Source organism: Chenopodium quinoa, unplaced genomic scaffold, assembly GCF_001683475.1.
Source record: "Chenopodium quinoa cultivar QQ74 unplaced genomic scaffold, ASM168347v1, whole genome shotgun sequence".
Taxonomy (NCBI): domain Eukaryota; kingdom Viridiplantae; phylum Streptophyta; class Magnoliopsida; order Caryophyllales; family Amaranthaceae; genus Chenopodium; species Chenopodium quinoa.
In genome coordinates, this window is record NW_018743946.1 from 801,000 (window position 1) to 821,677 (window position 20,678).

Sequence of the window (20,678 nt, forward strand, 5' to 3'; positions counted from 1 at the left end):
ATTATAAATAGTACAATATTAATAATCACTTATGTATGTAAATTGAAACAATTTTTTTTTCTAATTTTTGAAATAAAAAGTACAAAAATAATACAATATATAAATAACATAGTTTATTTAGCAAAGACATCCATTAAAATTTAAAATACAATATTCATTAACAGCGACTTTTGTCATCTCTTCATTCGTTGCCGAAACGTCCCCATATATGTTCAACCAAGTCATTCTTTAGTGCAATATGGGTCTCCCTATCACGAACATTATTTCTATTTTCCATATAACCATTTAGATTGAGCCTATCCAATCATCCACTTCTCACAATAAATGGTTGGTTGTTGTTACTAGTTGATGATTCAGCTACATTTTGGGGTTGGTCATTGATAAATTCAGTTGCATCATAATGCAAATATCCATCTCGCTCATCTTCAACAATCATATTGTGCATGATAATACAAGTCATTACAATTTTCCATAAAATTCCGGTCGACCATGCTAGACTTGGTTGACGTATTATTGCAAATCGAGCTTGTAACACTCCAAAGGCACGTTCAACGTCCTTTCGATAACTCTCTTGCTTCTTGGTAAATAATTTGTGCTTACCAGTTTGTGGATGTTTGATTGTTGGGATAAATGTTGCCCATTTCGGATAGATACCGTCTGTAAGATAGTAACCCATATTGTATGTATTTCCGTTGACATTGAAGGTAACCTCTGGAGCTTTTCCCTCACATATATCAGAGAACACCGGTGACCGTTGGAGGACATTTATATCATTACAAGAACCCGGGGTTCCAAAAAAGCGTGCCATATCCACAAGTCTTGCGAAGCAACAACCTCCAAGATCACCGTTGTTGTTTTACTTCTACCTTGATACATTCCTTTCCATGCACGCGGACAATTTTTCCACTCCCAATGCATGCAATCAATGCTGCCCATCATACCAGGAAATCCACGAGCATAACTTTCACGGAGGAGCCGTTCAGTATCCATAATATTTGCTCTCCTCAAGTACTCTGGTCCAAATTGAGCTACAACCCCTTCAACAAAGTGAGCCAGACCTTCTCTTGCAGTACTTGATGCGATTTTAAGATACTCGTCAACTGCATCGGCAGATGTACCGTATGCTAACATTCGAATTGCTGCAGTGCATTTTTGGAGGGGGGATGCACCTAGTCTTCCGGTGGCATCCGACCTTTGTTGAAAGTAAACATCACTTTCGCTTAGTTGATTAACAATGCGTGTGAACACATTCTTACGCATGCGAAACCGTCGCCGAAACATATTAGCAGGGTACAATGGTTGGGGACTAAAGTAATCGTTATATAACTGAATATCAGCATATTCTCGATCTCTTGGTACATACCACCTTTGGTACGTAGGTTCAAGAGTGAATGGGACCTGATAAGTTGATGTTACAAAGGGAACAACAGTTGTATTGATCGCTTCCTCGATCAATTCATCTTCTTTTTTCCTTTGGGTAATTGATTCATGCCACTCTACATAGTCGTTCACCATGTAATCAAATAACCCTGAACTAGATGAACTAGAAGAATTTGAATCAGAGTTCATTTTGTAATATTTTTTTGTAAAGAGGAAGAGTGAATTTTGTTTTTTATTTTTTTTTTTATTTTTTTTTTGTTTTTGTAGAAATAATACTTATATTTATGTATTGAAATATGAAGTGTACCCCCTTATTTATAACTTCTAAAATAATTAAAAAAAATGACTATTTCTGATAAGGTTTGTAGATATATGAGATATGATTTTCGATAAGGTTTACAGATTTTCTACATTGGTAATTCGTTGAATGGATAAACAACTCAAAAAGATTACATTTCTGATAAGGTTTGTAGATTTATTTTGTATGACAATTCAATGTATGGGTACACAAAACAGTAAAAGATGAGATTCTCTGATATTATTGCTTACAGATTTCTTGTCAACATGTGACATTTCAATGTAGCATTGCATGTCGGTAATATTTTACAACATTTCTCATTATTGAGCTAATTTTATATTATTATTATTTACAAGATATAATTTATTAGGTAATAAACAAAGAGCAATTATATTTATTAAAACATTTACTTCAATGCATTAAGAAAAAACAACAAAATATTACAAAGGAAATTGTTAAAGCAACATAAGTAACATACATTACATCAATTAAAACTAGAATAATACACATGTAGTTTGACTACCTTAATTGATATTTAAACTAGCCTAGAAGATGTGCAAATTCTTGTTTTAATTTTAGATATATTTCTTTTTCTTCTTCAGATAGAATTGGTTTTGCAAGAAGGACACTAAATAGCTTGAACCTTTTTTCTTCTTGTTTCTTCCGAGCTTTGATGGCATCTCGCTCCTTCTGATACTCTAGCATACGTTCTGCTACATCAATTCGCCTTTCATTAACATCTTTGTGTTGACCTTTCATTACATTCATCTCTGATAGGGCTTGAGTAAACGACTCTAAATTTTTAATTTCAGAACTACCCCCAATTTGAATTCCAGAATTGAAAACAGATTTACCTTTTCTTTTAGATGCTTTCACCCCGTCAGGACGACGGCGACGAGTATGAGTTTTTGGACCTTCATCAATTGGAGTATCTGACTCTGATCTTTTCGAATTGCCACCATCACTAGAAGGTAAATCCAGGTCTATTGGCTTCCATTTGTCTAACTCTCTCAACATCTCCCAACAACCAATTAAACCAAAGCGTGAACCATTACATGTTCCTCTATATATTTCATGAGCTTCGGTCATTTCATCATGAGTGTTGGTACCACTCATATATCTTTTTTTTGCTTCACTATAGCAACCAACCCATATACTCACATCTTTATTTATTCTTGCCCACCGACTTTTAATAGATCTTAAAGTTCTAGGGCGCATGGTGGATGGATTTTCTTCTCTAGCTTGATCATAAAGGGATTTTATGTTCCTCCACATTACCGCCAAACTTTGATCAGTTGTCGTCTCTGGATCTTCAACTGCACACTCTACCCAAGCCGAAACGAGGGCATCATCTTCTTTTGCACCCCATTTTTCTGCCCTTACATTAGTGTTGCTCCCGTGGGGACCTTGAACAACATCCTTTGAGAATTGTTGTACAAATTGTTGGTTTGGATGCGTTGGTTGGTTAGGAATGTTATAAAATAACATCCTTTGAGCATTTGGATTATAAGGGTTATTTGGATCAAAATGAAAATTACTTTGAAAATTTGGAGAATTGGAAGATTGGTTATTTGGATTATTTTGAGAGGAACCACTTCCGTAATTAGGATTATTAAGATCCATAATCACAAATTATTTTTATAATGAAAAAAGAAGAGTGAAATTTTAAGGGTGAGAAACTATAGATAAAATTATAATTATACCGTAGGTGAAATTATTTTTTGGAAATATGTTTAAATGAAGTGAGAAACTACCGTTGGAGCATTATAGCAATACTAACTGTTAAAAATTAATATAGCCGTTGCATTCTACAGCAAACATCAAACACAAATAGCAAACATCAAACACAACTTGCAATATTCATGACAAGTGTCCTGTGATAATTGGACCTAAAAAAAAATCAGATTCTTTGGTTTAGAAAGTCAGCAACTCACGCTCATACTCAGTGCCGCTTCAAACGTTGCTACCTCATACTGTGAGTAAGTAATGAGTCAGATATTTCAATGGTAAGCTAACTCAAAAAAAGTGAGAGATAGTTCTGAGGAGGGTATGACTCACCGTTGTACATGCTCTAAGGTCATGAAGGATATAATATATAGTGGGTGATTTGGTTGGAAAAGAATGACAAGATTTTCTGTAGTTTGGAATCTTCTTTGATTACTTTATGGGAGCCAATGATCTTTTTAACTTATCTTCGGTCTCACACTCCTGGAGACTTTTTATTATTTTGTGCTTGTTCCTTATTAATGGATTTTTGATTTTTGGTCCTTTGGGTTTTTTTTTTTTTTTTTTTTTTTTTTTAAGTTTGACAGCAATGTATTTTTTGACTGTGAAATGTATTGTTTATTATGGAATTGCCTCTGTATTTGCATTCATATTAATTACTTTATCGCCTTTGTATATTCTGAGTTGCCTTTTCCTTTTGGGTGGGTGGTAGTAGAACTGGAATTTCTTTGAGTAATTTGATTATTTTCTTTCTGAAGATTGCTTGTGCTACAGCTGGAGAAGCTCAAAAATGGTTGGAAGCTTTTGAGCAAGCAAAGCAACAGGTATTGAATTAAAACTTGATGTTGATTTTAGCAAGTTGTTTCATGCTGTGAAGATTATTACTTAAAAGTTGTTATACACATTGTTAGATGAGATTAAATCTGATTCTATTGGAATTATTACTTTCTCATCCATTATCTGTTAATTATTGTTGAAGAAGGGAAACTCCTTTCCAATGCTTGTGAAGCCACATCTACCGTCAGAAGACTCAACCTACAGATGGTTTTTCGGATGTAGTGATTCTTGACATTTCAAGTCTTCCTTAATAAAATTTGCTTGTTTGCTTTGTACAAAAAATAAATAAATAAGTAAACCTATTAGCTCAAATGGTAGAGCACTATGCGGATGCATGAAGATGTAGGTTCGATTCCTACATATGTTACCTCTAAAAGTAAATACAAATCATTCAAAGTTATAAAAACACCTCAAAAGTAAATCAAAGTAAGTAAAAAGTAAAACAAATTAGCTCTTAAGTTATAAGAAAAAAGCATATGGAGCTTATGGTAAAGGTTTTCAAATATAAAGTAGATAAAGCAATACCAAAAGTGAATTATAAAGAAAATCAAAAAAAAATTACTGTATATGTATAACGAAATAATTGAAAGTGAGAAATGGGCATTAAAACCGAGTCATATATCCTTTTATATCTCTCTAAAAATGAATAGGTAATAAACCACGAGAAAAACATATGAGTTGAGGTTGAAGTAAAGGTTTTCAAACTAAAAGTACATAAATAAGTGTAAAAAGTAAACAATTTTATTTTTTTCGTAGAAAATGAATAAAACATCTATAGATTATTTTCAACTAATTAATAAATAAACCTACGTGGGAATCGAACCCACATCCTTTGCGCGTTTGCACAATGCTCTACCAATTGAGCTAGTAGGTTAGTGTTATCAATCAATGTTACTCAAAAGTAAACCAAACGATCTCAAAGTAAATCTATGCCCACATTAGTTAATAATTCAGCCCACATTAGTTAAACCGATACTATACCTTCCATCTCATTTTATCATGCTGCTATTGTGGGCTGCTCATGGAGCAAGCCATGGCAGGGCAGAATCTGCAGTTGCAGCTGCAGGCCATGTTAAGGTAGTAGTTGCAGCAGGTGTTGCAGCAACCTTGGCAAGGCCTACAAGGCTGCGACAGCACCTTGGCAGGGCCTACAGGGCTGCGACAGCACCTTGGCAGCTTGTACAGCAGCATCAGCCTTGCATTAGTAGAGCAGCAGCTGTAAGCTTGGCAGAGCCTCCCAAGGCAGCAGCTAGAAGCTTGGCACGGCCTCCATGGCAGCAGTTGTAGCCTTGGCAGGGCCTCCAGGGCAGCAGTTGCAGCCTTGGCAAGGCCTGTAGGGAAGCAGTTGCAGCCTTGGCAGGGTTTGCATGGCAGGGTTTGCATGGCAGGTTAACAATAGACAATTCCGCAAATGGCATATCTAAATCTTGAATGAGAAAAGTTAGATATGTGACCAGATGAATAAGATGATACATAATGGAAAGAGTTGAATTACCTTTCTAAGTGTATTTGCTGAAAGAAGGGCAATAACCATGATGTCATCCCACCTGCGAAGCTCAATGTGAAGGACATTGTCACCTATTTTACTCAAACTAGACCATTCATCCTCATCTGTGTACAACATCACATCCTCTAGAATTGTTACGGTGTCAATAAAATGCAATGCAGATTTAGTTGCCACTGCTTTTACATCATCCCATTAAGAAAAGCAATGACACATGTTCCCAAACTTGATCGCAACAACACTTCCACTTGCAGCTAGAAGGATCCTGGGTCTCCTAGGTGTGTTATTAGCCTGTACAGGTTCTATGTGAGTAGTAACAGGCTCTCCTTGTGCCATGACTAAAGAACAAGCCAACTCTGTTAAAAAATCTGAGATATATCCATAGCCATAATGTCACAAATCAAAACAGCGTACTTCATTCTGCCTAATTTAATGCAGCTAATAAAATAATCTCAAAAGTAAATAATATAAACTCAAAAGTAAATAATATAAATTGGCTCTAAGATTTACAAGCAATTAATTGGGTTTGAAGGCCTCTATGTATCATTAAACCGAAAAACTTTGGGGTTGTCATATTTTTTCTAGATTGGCAGAGGACCTCAGCTCTATTTCTACCTCCAAATATCTCTAATGTAAATCAACTAAGAGAGAAATATATGAGTTGAGGTTAAAGTGAAGGTTTTCACATTATAAGTTAATAAATTAATGTAAAAAGTAAATAATTTTATATTTTGGAAGAAAACTACTTAAACAATTATAGTTATAATTTCAACTAATAAATCAACCTACATGGGAATTGAACCCACATCCTTTGCGCATTTGCACAATGCTCTACCAATTGAGCTAGAAGGTTAGTATATATTAAACATTTGAAGTAAAGAAAAAGTAAATTACGGAATCACAAAAGTTAATAACAATATCGCAAAAGTAACAAAAAAATAAAAAAAAATATAGAGTTTGTTTTGGCAAACTAATAATGGCATATTCTTCCTCAATACTATAAAAGCCCACATTGTGTGATAAGAGTATCTGGTAATCTTAAATCTTACTGAGTGCCCAACGACTAGAATCACTGCATCATAACTCAACTCCTGGCTATGGATTAGTGGGTTTTTTGTTACATCTACAAATTTGACTCTTTTTATAGTAGCACCCTCCAAAAGCAAATCATCAACCTTATTTCCAGGTTTGATGGTGACCAAACAATATAAAATATTGAACGATATGAGAGAAAGAGATCAGTAGCACTAAAGGAGGGGTGAGGGACATTGAGTGAGAAACACCCAAGGCCTGCAAATGATGCCTAAAACTACAAATAAGTGGAACCAATACATAATATGAAAATAAAAATAACTCAGAAGTAAACAAAAAAAATCTCAAAAGTAAATAAAAAGGTCTATATAGTATATGTAAAAAGAAGAGTTTACACCTAGAAAGTAGAAACTACCCACAATTGGGTACTAGTGTAAATGCAAGAACACAAAATTTCATCAGGATACCTTAAGAATATTGCTTCCACTTATGTTAATTCCATAGCTTTGTACTGAACATCAGATCATGTCCGAATTCTATCGGCACCAACACCACAATAGTATCTGAACCCTAGAAATACCAAATTCACATTCATAAATAAACATTATTCTATAAAAGAACAAATCTTATTTAAAAGAAATGTAAGTGAAATGGGGGTAAATTACAGGAATTGGGACAAATATAAGCTCCTACGGGACATCCCAAGTGCTAATTAACAATTTGTTAAATCAGCATGTGTTTTAGCTCTATTCCAAACCTGTAGAAGGATAATTGAAAAATACGATATTATGTTGTCAAGCAATTTGAAATCCTATCCCTACATAATTTTTCAATATGAAAGCTTAGCTTCTACCTGAAGCACAAATGGGGTCATCTTTATGGTGAAGATCCTTTGGCAAACTAAGAAAGTTACTCAAACTCAAAATTATATTATATTATATCAAAAGTTAATCAAAGTATGTCAAAAGTAAGCCAAAATTACTCAAATTTAATGACATTTATTAATCATTCATCATAAAGGAAGGATTAATGTTTATCTCTAATAATTTATCAGACTACACGGTAATATCAATGGTACTTTAATTTAACAAAAAACCAATAAATGCTCTAAGAAAATCAACAATAGCTAGTTGCCAATCAAGTGCGAAAATCAATAGTTGCTAGTAGCATTAGGCTTTCATTAAGTCCCCACTGTTTTAACTTTAAATAGCAGTAGCAACCTTGGCAGGGTAGCAGCCTTGGCAAGGCAGCAACACTCAACCACTTCCCGGATTCAGAGCTCCTCCATGCAACTTCATTACATACACCTCATTCCCCTTCAATTGCAACAAAATATAACACATTATGAAACATCAACACCACAAAACAATGTACAAAACTTAATCATTACAATCAACACAAAAGTAAATAATTCAAGCTCAAAAGTAACAACTCATGAAAACAAAATCTCACTTGTTTAACACCTCATTCCTCCTTAACCAGATTTAGGTGAACATTAAAAAAGAAAGTAAAAAAAAAATGCATCAAATTATAAAAAAAAAAATAAAACTAAAATCGATTAAAAAGCAACAAAATAGAATAAGAAACGAAAACCCTGACAAAATAAAATAAGACATAACTCATAGTCAAGAATGCAAGCTATACTATCATTCATTTCCTACAAGTAGAGATTAATGTACCAGCGAATTATAAGCCATTTCCACTACATCAATACATTGAGCAAGATACTATTGCCTCGCAAATCGCAATTGTGAACTCAAGGCATAAAAGTGAAACAAAAACTCATAAAAGTGAATAAGATTATAATAAAAGTAACTATCCAAAAGTAAATTATTATCCAACCACCAAAAGCATATCCCTAATGATAATCCAATACACCATTGAATTATCCCCTGGGAAAAAACAGATGAAATTTCCAGTATGGAAGCGTAGAACAAAAGTATCGATTGAAGCCATAATTTTAGAATATCACATACAAAACCCCTAAAATCAGTCAAATTTGAAGAAAACCTCAAATGAACAAATAAATTATACAAATTTCAAACTAACTATTATTTCCAAAAGACATAATGTGAAATTATAACAATACCAAATCAAATATCTGATTTTAAAAAATGCAGACAAAAATTAATCAAACAAAAATGGCAAAAACCTAACTTCACACCAAATCGAACAAAACATATCGAAATCGATAAAAAAAATTCACTAAATCACAAAAATTATAATAAATAAAAAAGAATTACCTCAAACAATGACGAAAATCAAAGAATTATAGCAAAAAAAATTATCAACGAAGAACAAAAACCCGAATTTGATACAAGAGAAACGAAAATACAGAGAGATTTGAGAGTAGAGAGAGAAAGAGCAAGAGAGGAGAGAGAAACAAAAGAGTTGCGAAAAGAACAGGAGAAATGTCATTCAACTTGTGAAATTACCAAATTCCCTTGATAATATTGAAAAAGGCGGGTGAAACACAAGCTGTCGGATTAAGAGCAATCAACGATCATGATGAGTTCCTATTATAGGACTTGGTTCTTTCATGATCCCAACTCTCTTTCTCTCTCTCTCTCTCTATATATATATATAGGGTCGGGATCCGGTGAGAACCACATTCTATGTGAGAACACATCCTATATGTGAGAACCAATCTCAGCCATCAAATTGTATTCAATCCAACGCATGTGATTAATCACATAAAACTTCTAAAATCACACCTAACTGTCATCTCTCTCCACCTAGCTAACTAACTTCTCTCTCCACCAAGAGTTTCATCAATGGCGCCTAATCAGTAACGCTGTTTCTCATTGCTTCAGATTGCTTCATCAATTGCTTCATCAAAGTAATCATAAGCAAGTTCACACCGACCTTGCTCGCCTTGCGCTATATTACTAATCGCGATTGCAATCGCTGCTACAATTCAAATTCGCCAGGTTATTGAATTGAATGTTAATTGGATGATAATTTTTGATTTTTTGGTTTGTTCTGTTCTTATTAATTTTCATATTTAATTGCATCAATCGCCAGGTTATGAATTGCATGTTAATTGCATGATAATTTTCGATTTTTGTGGTTTGTTCTGTTCTCATTCAATTGCTTGTTTAATTGCATCAATTATGGATTTGATTGAATTTACTTCTTTGAAATTTTTTGAATTAAATCAACAATTTAGGTTTGATTAATTTGATAGAAATTGAAAAATTGCAATCAAATTTAAAATGAGCAAATGAATATAAAATGAGCAAACCTAAATATTTGTAATAATATAAAAAAACATATAATGAGCAAACATAATTAAATTGAGCAAATCCAAATATTTAAGTTGTAGAAGCAATGAAAATGAAAGAGGTAGCTGTAGCTAATGAGCAAATATTTAATTGCTCATTTATCAAATGAGCAAGTGGTTGTGCTTCTTAGATTTAGCACTTCTGTGTGCTATGATAATATGAAATTACTGTGTGTGTGTGTGTGTGTGTGTCTAAGAATGTATGGTTTTTGTACGCAAACATGCTATACTGAATGCTATATATGCTAGGTTTTGCAAATCATAGTGAAGGGTAGCATTATCAACTTTTACTCCTTTTCAAATCATCTAGTTTCTGCTATCAAAGCATTGAGTTCCTTGGTTTTCTTGCCTGCACACAAGCCCCACCCCCCTTCTTCTTGGTCTGTTTCCTGCACACCAACCACACTCCCTTCTTACACTTCCTTATACAAACCTATTCCCCCCTCCCCCCTCATCTTCTGTTTGCAATTCTGATTCTGAATCTGATTTTAGATTCTGAAATTTTTTTTTTTGTGTGTGTGTGTGTGTGAGAGAGAGAGTAAGTGTAAGAGTTCTGCTGTAAGTAGTAATTAGTATGGTTAAAAACATGATTTAGCAACACATATGAGATTTTTAATGAGCTTCCTTAAACTATTTTATGGAATTGTTACTAACCTGTTATTTCTATTATATTTAATGTCAGAAATGATGAGCAACAACGAAGAACTTGACAGTCATTCTAGTACCATCACAAATGTGGCAACTACTCCTACAATAGTAGTTTCTCCTAAAGTAGCACCTTTGCTCACTCCTCCTGGAGGAACAAAAGAATGGCTTCCAATATGCCCCAATGAGTTGAAACCAGCTATAGGGATGAAGTTTAATAATCTTGAAGAGGGCCTTGAATTTTATAAAAGATACGCATTTGCTGCTGGATTCAACACAAGAAAGTCTACAACTAAAAGGCAAAGAAGAAGCAAAGAATTGAAATCACAGTATATCTTATGCAATAAAGAAGGATACAAAGAGAAAAGAAAGCCTACTGTTGAAAAAGATTCAAATAACAACGAAGGAGAAAGCAATGAAGAAAAAACTTCAATCAAAAGGAAGAGACTCGTTACTCGTGTTGGGTGCAAGGCACATATTGTCATAAAGCATTGTGATGATAACAAATTCATAGTGTCACAATTTCATGAGGGACATACTCATGCACTTTATACACCTAGTTGCAATCTCTTCCAAAAAGAAGGAAGAAAAATGAACATATTGCACAAAAAAATAATTGTGAATAATTCTAAGGTACGACTTTCAAAGTCTCTTATGTTTCATGAATTCTCTGTATGTTCTAATAAAAGTAGTATGCTCATTTGAAAAATGAGCATTAAATTATTTGCTCATTTGACAAATTGTTTTGTTCTTTAAATAGGTGAATATTGGTCCTGTTGCAACTTTTCGAATGATGAAGGAAATTGTTGGAGGATATGATAACATCGGTGCATCTAAGCAAGATTTAAAAAAATTTCATAGAGATTTGAAAGCATACATTCAAGGAAGTGATGCTCAAATGTTCGTGGATAACTTTACCAACAAAAAGCTAATGTGGAGTGCTTTTTTCTTTGATTTTGAGATGGATGAAGATTATTGCCTTTGTAGAGCATTATGGGCTGACCCCCTTTGTAAAAAGAGTTACGCTCTTTTTGGTGATATGGTATCCTTTGATACCACATACCAAACCAATAGGTAATTCATAAAAATCACAATTCATTTTTATGTTATAACTATAGCTTAAATTAATAACTTTGTTTTAAATGAACTTAGTATAACTGTTTTCTTATTTCACAAATGAGCATTGACTTATTTGCTCATTTCAGAAATGAGCATTTAATTATTTGCTCATTTGACAAAAAAACAAACAATTGTTTGCTTATTTCACAAATTAGCATTGAGTTATAAGCTCATTTGACAAATGAGCAATCAATTATTTGCTCATTTGTCAAATGAGCATTGAATTATTTCAGTAGCTGATGACAATTCTGATTTCATAATCTGATTTCAGATTCTATTACAGATTGTGAGTGCGTGTATGTATGTGTATGTGTGTGTGTGTGCGTGTGTGTGTCTGTGTCTAAGTACATGTGTGTGTATGTATGTGTGTGTGTAATTATTTGATCAATTAAAATTTAATCTGTATGTGTAAACAGGTACAACATGGTGTTTACTCCATTTACAGGGGTTGACCATCATAAGAGCTGCATTACTTTTGCTGCTGGTTTCATAGCGAAGGAAGATATAGTGTCATTTGAGTGGTTGTTCAGATCATTTCTTAAAGCAATGGGTGGAAATGAACCGAATTGTATGATTACAGATCAAGATCCAGCAATGAAAATTGCTGTTAAAAGTGTGTTTAACAAGACTGAACATCGGTTCTGTATGTGGCACATAATGAAAAAGTTACCAGATAAGGTGGAGAAATCAATCATGCAAGAAGAAACTGGTTTCCTAAAAAAATTATGTGCTTGTGTTTGGCATCTTGAAATTGAACCTACTGAGTTTGAAGAAAGGTGGAACAAGGATGGTTGAATACCACTTGGAAGAACATGAGTGGTTAGGTTATATGTACAAGATAAGGAACAAGTGGATTCCGGCGTATTTCAGAGATGTGTTCCTTGGAGGAATAATGCGTACAACATCAAGATCCGAAAGCAAAAACAACTTTTTCTGCTCCTTTATCAATCCTCATGTGTCACTTGTTGAGTTTTACTTGAGATATGAAGCTGCAATTGATGCCTAGAGACACACTCAAGGTTAGAATGATAATGATTCAAAGCACAAATATCCTGAGTGCAAAACACCACTAGGGATAGAAAAGCATGCCTCGCATTTATATACTAAATCTGTCTTTTATGAATTTCAATATGAGGTTGAAATTGCTTGTTTTTCTTGTTGGTGTTGATGAATTGAAGAAAGAAAATGGATTGGAAGTTGCAAAAGTAAGTGAAGGAAATCGAATTAGAACATTTGATGTTGTGTTTAATCCAACTAACTATGACACCACATGTTCTTGCAAGTTGTTTTATAGACAAGGTATTCCATGCAGACATATGATTTGGGTTTGGAAAGCAAAAAGGTTTGAAACCATTCCTGAGCAGTATATGCTACACAGATGGACTACTATGGCACTAAAAAAAACCAATTTTTGACTTGGGTGGAAACCTGTTGGAGCAATGTGCTAATTTAATTGACAAGAAAAAATTGTTAAATGACTTATGGTCAGAGATACACACTTGTGTAAGTTTGGCAGAAGGAAATGATGAAGATATTCAAGATCTTGTGATAAATCTTCAAGGAATAAGAAAGGATTTGGAAGCTAAGAGGATTGCAAGAAATAATGAAACAACAGGAAGTGCAAACAACAAAGCACAAGACATTGAGCTATTGATTGGAGCTAGTGTGCCAACTGAAATAATTGTCAAACCTCCAAAAATTTCAAAGAATAAAGGGACTGGAGTTCATGTATCAAATGAAGAGACTTCAAAAGAGAAAGGGGCTGGGATTGATGTGCCAAATGTTGAAACAAGAGGTAGAAGTGCAAAAAGGCTGAAGGGAGAAAAAGAAAAGGTTGTAGAACAAAACCAGAAAAAGAAGAGATTATGTAGAGGTTGTGGTGAATTGAGTCACCATGATATTAGAAATTGTCCAAAAAAAGTGTAATGATAACTTTACATAAATATAAGATTTAATATTTTTGGCACATCTCCTCATTATATATTAAACATTTCAATTCAGTAGCTGATCATAATTCTGATTCCATAAATTAATTTCAAAATCTAATTCTGAATCTAATTACAAAATCTGATTTCAGATTGTATTACAGGTTGTGAGTGCGTGTAAGTATGTGCATCTGTTTTTGTGTGTGTCTGTGTGTGTGTCTGTGTGTGTGTGTGTCTGTGTGTGTGTGTGTCTGTGTCAGTGTGTGTGTATGTGCATCTGTCTGTGTGTGTGTCTGTGTGTGTATCTGTGTGTGTGTGTGTGTATCTGTGTGTATCTATGTGTGTATCTGTTTGTGTGTGTCTGTGTCAGTGTGTGTGAATGCATATATGTGTGTCTGTGTCTGTGTGCGTGTGTATGTGTATTTATGTGTATATGTGTGTGTAAGTGTGTGTGTGTGTGTGTGTGTGTGTTCTTGTTTAAGGGAGGAAGGGGGTTGCAGGTGATACTGCTATTTTTCAAACAATAAAATGCAACACATAAAAAAATACCATAAGAAATAATAAAGATCCTGGAAATTTGTGTTTTAAATTTTGTTAATATTCTGTTGATTTTATATTTCTTAACAGAATCAATTATTTACTCATTTGGAAAATGAACAATCAATTTTTTGCTCATTTAGCAAATGAGCAAATAGTTAGTTGCTCATTTGTCAAATGAGCAAATAGTTAGTTGCTCATTTGTCAAATAAGCAAAATTTATTTTTAACCATTCATTAAATAAACAAGCATTTCTTCGCTCATTTGTTAAATGAGCAAATTATTCTTTGCTCATTTGTCAAATGAGTAATTTGTTCTTTGTTTATTTTTCAAATGAGTTAATTATTCTTTGCTCATTTGTCAATTGAGCAAATAGTTAGTTGCTCATTTGACAAATGAGCAAAGAATAATTTGCTCTACCCTTGAGCAAATAATTGTTCTTTGTTTATTTGCTCAAATAAGCAAATGTTTATTTGCTCAAATAGTTCGTTGCTCATTTGTAAATCAACAAATAGTTCAAAAAAACGGTAGGTATAAATGACAAAGTATTTCAGGTAAACACAAAAGTCACCATAATCAAAAGTCACCATTTTTACATCATTCAAAAATAACAATTTACAAGTTGATTAAATCATTGTTTCTCTACCTCCCTAAAATTAGAAAGCTATGTCAACACCTTAATCAATACTACACCAAGCAAAATATTGAGGTAACACTAACAAGTAGCCTTTTCATCTTAAGCTTTTTCTTCTTCACCATTTTGTTCTTCAACTTTTTCTTCTTCAGTCTTAGGAGAAACTTTCTTCTGCTTTTTCTTCTTTTGAGGAATTTCTTTAACGGATTGAATTGTGTTTATTTCGCTTGAAATTATTGCCAAGGTGTACTTCATACGAAGTTTTTCCATGATTATCACCTGTAAGAAATAGGAAAGAAAAAATAAAACAAGAAAATTTTAAAAAATATAAATGTATAAAACAGGGTGAAGCACGAAGCACGTAGAAGAAGAATAGAATAAGTAATAAGAAACCCAAATTCTGATTCCTTTACATTTATTTAAAAAGAAAAGTAGCTTGAAATCTTGCTAAAGGTTCACTGGGTTCACTGAATTTTGGTTCAATTGCTCTACAGTTTATAGTCCAAGTTTCATCTGAGTTGGAAAAGGGAAGGTGGATGATTGGTGTGCAAGGTCACTCAGAACCATCTGCTACTTATATTGGACATAAACAGAATTCTATTAGAAGTTGTGGAAATTATGTCCTGTTTTTTTAATTATTGAAATGTTGGTGCAAAGCCTCTACTTCAAGAGAAAAAAAAAACAGAGTAGGAAGCTGCCTTAGTGTGCTACCTTTTCTGCTATGCATAAACAGATGGAAGCTTGGAAGATTTCACTTATCAAGGATGCATAATCCACAGCCTAGAGCACTAGTTGATGCCAGTTTAAGTATGTGCATGTGTTTCTGTGTGTGTGTCTGTGTGTGTGTGTCTGTGTCAGTGTGTGTATATGTGCATCTGTCTGTGTGTGTATCTATGTGTGTGTGTCTGTGTGTGTATCTATGTGTGTGTCTGTGTGTGTATCTGTGTGCGTGTGTATGTGTATTTATGTGTATATGTGTGTGTAAGTGTGTGTGTGTGTTCTTGTTTAAGGGAGGAAGGGGGTTGCAGGTGATCCTGCTATTTTTCAAATAATAAACAGAATTCAAATTAATTCAGTCAAATAATTGCTTGCTCATTTGAAATATGAGCAAATTATTGGCTGCTCATTTGACAAATGAGCAAGATTTATTTAAATTTCTATATAAGAATAATAAAAAAAATATTTTGGTGGTGCATATAAACATACTAATATCCTTTTATTATCATGAATTTTCTTTATCATTCAAATTTGCACTTTACATATCCATATTCTTATAAACTCAGAGAGTATTAGAAATTAACAAGTAAAAATTGTACACCTTGTAAAATCCAGCAAACAAGTATCTAAGGACAATTCATATAAGATGAAAGACTTACATTATTCTTCTTCAAACCTGAAGCCCACTTTGACAAACCCATGTATGTTTCCATAATCCTCATCAATGCAATTCCACAGTGCAAATGATTATTATCTGTAGACTTCCAAGGAGAATCAAGTGTAACATGCTCCATGCGCTTGATATCACTTGACAACACAGAGCTCTGTACATTTCCTTCATATTGCATAAAATTGCAAAATGCACTTCTCTGAAAATAAACATGTCAAATGAGAAAAGATAATAGATATTTTTAAAATCTAATAATTTTACTGAAATAAGCAAACATAATGTTAATAGAAATTAACTTTTAAATCGTACCAAATGTTTTAAAAGCTGTGTATGATCTCCGGAATCTTCACTATAATCAATAACCTCAATATTACCATGCTCTGTGGTAGTGTTGAAACATACCAAGAAATAATGACCTATTTCGTAAACTGGGAAGAAGAAAAGTTGAATGTCCTTCTTTGGGACAACACTTTGGCTGTATAACTTCTGAGCAACCTCACGAAACATAGTATTCCGATAACTAACAGAATCAATCTCATAATGAACAAGACACTCCTACATGTTTAAAAAAAATAAAAATTAATACAACTGGAATACTGTAAAATACTTCAATAAAATAAAATAAATTAAAGAATATGAACTTACAGTAGCAGTAACATTAAAAAAGAAACGAGCAGGAGAACTTGAGTCTCTAAATTGCTCATTATAATTCAAAATACTACACCAAGCATTAATGATTTCTGAATCAATTTTAAGGTGAGTATACAGCTTTTCAAGTTGAAATCTCACGACTTCAACATCATGCACTCCATTAACTTTGGATAAAAAGACTAGATCACTGCATAAAGGAATTAAAAAAGTTAATATCACTAAAGAAAATATGAATTAGTATACAAGATAACAAATTCTATAATAAAAAAATACTTACAAACGATTTTTATCATCATCAAACAGAGCTTCCAAGACAGTTTTCTGAACTTCTGATAATGTAGTGTAAATGTTGATAATCCGTGCCTTAAAAGGTGATCTAAGAAGCATTGATGGTTGAACTTTACGCTTCTTCAAAACAGGAACATCAGCACCACCTACAGCACAAGGAACATCAGCATCGGCAGCATCGGTAGCAACTGAAGGTCGTACAGGAACATCAACATCAACAGCTACTAAAGGTTGTACAATAGTTGGGGAGTTCTTCGGATCATCAAATCCTAAACTGAAAGTAGGAGTTCCAAATCCTTTTTTAACTGAAGATCTCAAACCAGATCGAATACTTGAACCTCCTACAACTTTTTCAGTTTCAACTACAATAGCAGGACCTTCATTTTCAGAAAGACTATTTGCTATCTGAACACTTTCAGCCGCAATCTTTGTAACATCAATGGCTCCTGTTACGGTTGGACAATCAGCCCTAGCAAAGACTGAGGATTCAACATTCTTCTCATTAGCAGAAATCTTGGAAAATCTATCCCAAGCTTCAATGACGGCTGGATCTTGCCAATACTCATCGTCTTGGCTAAAAGAAAAGCTATGATTTTCTGGCCTAGCTTGAGAACTCAATCTTTGCTCGTCACAAATACCCATTGCATCTTCCTTCAGCTTTCGTATTTTCTCATTGTGAGGAAATACGACTGGAATACTGTAAAATACTTCAATAAAATAAAATAAATTAAAGAATATGAACTTACAGTAGCAGTAACATTAAAAAAGAAACGAGCAGGAGAACTTGAGTCTCTAAATTGCTCATTATAATTCAAAATACTACACCAAGCATTAATGATTTTTGAATCAATTTTAAGGTGAGTATACAGCTTTTCAAGTTGAAATCTCACGACTTCAACATCATGCACTCCATTAACTTTGGATAAAAAGACTAGATCACTGCATAAAGGAATTAAAAAAGTTAATATCACTAAAGAAAATATGAATTAGTATACAAGACAGCAAATTCTATAATAAAAAAATACTTACAAACGATTTTTATCATCATCAAACAGAGCTTCCAAGACAGTTTTCTGAACTTCTGATAATGTAGTGTAAATGTTGATAATCCGTGCCTTAAAAGGTGATCTAAGAAGCATTGATGGTTGAACTTTACGCTTCTTCAAAACAGGAACATCAGCACCACCTACAGCACAAGGAACATCAGCATCGGCAGCATCGGTAGCAACTGAAGGTCGTACAGGAACATCAACATCAACATCTACTAAAGGTTGTACAATAGTTGGGGAGTTCTTCGGATCATCAAATCCTAAACTGAAAGTAGGAGTTCCAAATCCTTTTTTAACTGAAGATCTCAAACCAGATCGAATACTTGAACCTCCTACAACTTTTTCAGTTTCAACTACAATAGCAGGACCTTCATTTTCAGAAAGACTATTTGCTATCTGAACACTTTCAGCCGCAATCTTTGTAACATCAATGGCTCCTGTTACGGTTGGACAATCAGCCCTAGCAAAGACTGAGGATTCAACATTCTTCTCATTAGCAGAAATCTTGGAAAATCTATCCCAAGCTTCAATGACGGCTGGATCTTGCCAATACCCATCGTCTTGGCTAAAAGAAAAGCTATGATTTTCTGGCATAGCTTGAGAACTCAATCTTTGCTCGTCACAAATACCCATTGTATCTTCCTTCAGCTTTCGTATTTTCTCATTGTGAGGAAAATGCTTCACAGCTAGTTCATGTTTTTCATGAAAGTCCATGTATGCCAACACCAGCTTAGTCGAAGACGCTGCAAGATCCATTAAGCATTTCTAGAAAAAAAAACATAAATAAATAAGATAAATATAAAACAAAAGACTAAATAAAAAAAACATAAATAAAAAATCAATGGTAAAATATTTGCTCATTTGTCAAATGAGCAATTAATTTTTTGCTCATTTGTCAAATGAGCACTAAGGTTTTTGCTCATTTGACAAATGAGCAAAAAATTAAATGCTCATTTGACAAATGAGCAAATATTTTTTTGCTGATTTCTCTACTCCATTGATGCACCATAATAGAATGCCACATTGCATCATTATTCAACTGTTGCTGATACTCCACAACCCAATTTTGCCAACCAAACTTCACAGAATAGAATTTAGAACATTGAGTTAGAATGGATGTCATTAAACAACAAAATAAATTAATATTAGATCTACATTAAAAATCATATAAATACCTTCTTTGGATCTACTTCAACATCTTCATTAGTTTGTGGAACAGTTGGAACAGATGTTTCCTGAATGCAAAAAAAAAAAAAAAAAAAATAAAAAAAAAATAAAAAGTCAGAATAAGTTGGGATCGTTTGCAATGAAATCTAACAAGATTTGGTCCAATTCAATTTAATTCTAAAAGGCAAAAAAGCTAAGTATTGATTGAAAGTGAAATACCATTTTTGGTTGTTTGCTGCCAGAAGGACCAACAACCTTCAGATTTTTATCGAAAATTCCAAGCCTCCCCTTAAAAATTTCCAATTTCTCACGGCTAGACAACATATTCGTTGTCCAGCCTTTGAGAACAGGAGTTTCTCGTTTCGCTCTAACTTCCTCAATGACAAAATGATCAACATATAATAGCTACAAACAAGTAAGATAGAAAAGATTAGTATTAAAATTAAACAAATAAATAACAGTTAATGCATAAAAAATAAAAAAATAAAACTTAGAAAATACCAGAACCAGCCCTTACTGAAACCTACCCACACATTTCAATTCTGATTTCAGATTCTATTATAGGTTGTGAGTGCATGTATGTATGTGCATCTGTCTGTGTGTGTGTGTATCTCTGTGTGTGTCTGTGTGTATGTGTCAGTGTCAGTGTCAGTGTGTGTGTGCATATATGTGTGTTTGTGTGCTTGTATATGTGTATTTATGTGTATGTGTATGTGTGTGTGTAAGTGTGTGTGTGTGTGTTCTTGTTTAAGGGAGGAAGGGGGTTGCAGGTGATCCTGCTATTTTTCAAACAATAAAATGCAACACATAAAAACATACCATAAGAAATAATAAAGATCCTGGAAAGTAGCGAGTAGGAAGCTCATCCCATTTGATCTCCGCCTTCACAAGAGAATCAAGGATAAACTTCGACCAATTTAAATCCTTGATTTTAGCAACATTACTCAAATATCTGAGAATGTCATGATTAACATTCTTGTTTTGTCCTCCTAACATAAAATAACAAAATTAAAAAAATATGATAAAACAAAAACTAAAATGAGCAAAATGAAACTAAAATGAGCAAAATGAAATTAAAATGAACAAAATGAAATTAAAATAAGAGATATGAAAATGAAAAAACTACCTGACATTAAAGTGGAAACACAAAGAACTACGAAATTGCGTTTGAACATTGGCCCAGCTGATTTATGGTTCTTCAAGTACATTGGAAGTTC

The 20,678-nt window shown here is 33.5% G+C and overlaps 3 protein-coding genes and 1 pseudogene across 3 annotated transcripts; 1 reads left to right on the forward strand and 3 right to left on the reverse strand.

Moving 5' to 3' along the window:
• Positions 1-304: 304 nt before the first annotated feature.
• Positions 305-1,569, reverse strand: LOC110689035. The gene is made up of 2 exons (XM_021865785.1): positions 942-1,569; positions 305-834 (listed from the first exon to the last, which is right to left on the reverse strand). The coding sequence occupies exons 1-2, from the start codon at positions 1,567-1,569 to the stop codon at positions 305-307; spliced, it is 1,158 nt and encodes a 385-aa protein (XP_021721477.1).
• Positions 1,570-2,218: 649 nt separating this feature from the next.
• On the reverse strand, positions 2,219-3,301 carry LOC110689036 (glutathione S-transferase T3-like). Its single transcript, XM_021865786.1, has one exon. The coding sequence runs from the start codon at positions 3,299-3,301 to the stop codon at positions 2,219-2,221; it is 1,083 nt and encodes a 360-aa protein (XP_021721478.1).
• A 2,359-nt stretch (positions 3,302-5,660) lies between these two features.
• On the reverse strand, positions 5,661-6,080 carry LOC110689037 (annotated as a pseudogene).
• A 5,409-nt stretch (positions 6,081-11,489) lies between these two features.
• LOC110688952 (protein FAR1-RELATED SEQUENCE 5-like) lies at positions 11,490-12,987 on the forward strand. Its single transcript, XM_021865699.1, has 2 exons — positions 11,490-11,778; positions 12,240-12,987. The coding sequence occupies exons 1-2, from the start codon at positions 11,495-11,497 to the stop codon at positions 12,616-12,618; spliced, it is 663 nt and encodes a 220-aa protein (XP_021721391.1). The 5' UTR covers positions 11,490-11,494; the 3' UTR covers positions 12,619-12,987.
• The last annotated feature ends 7,691 nt before the right edge of the window (positions 12,988-20,678 follow it).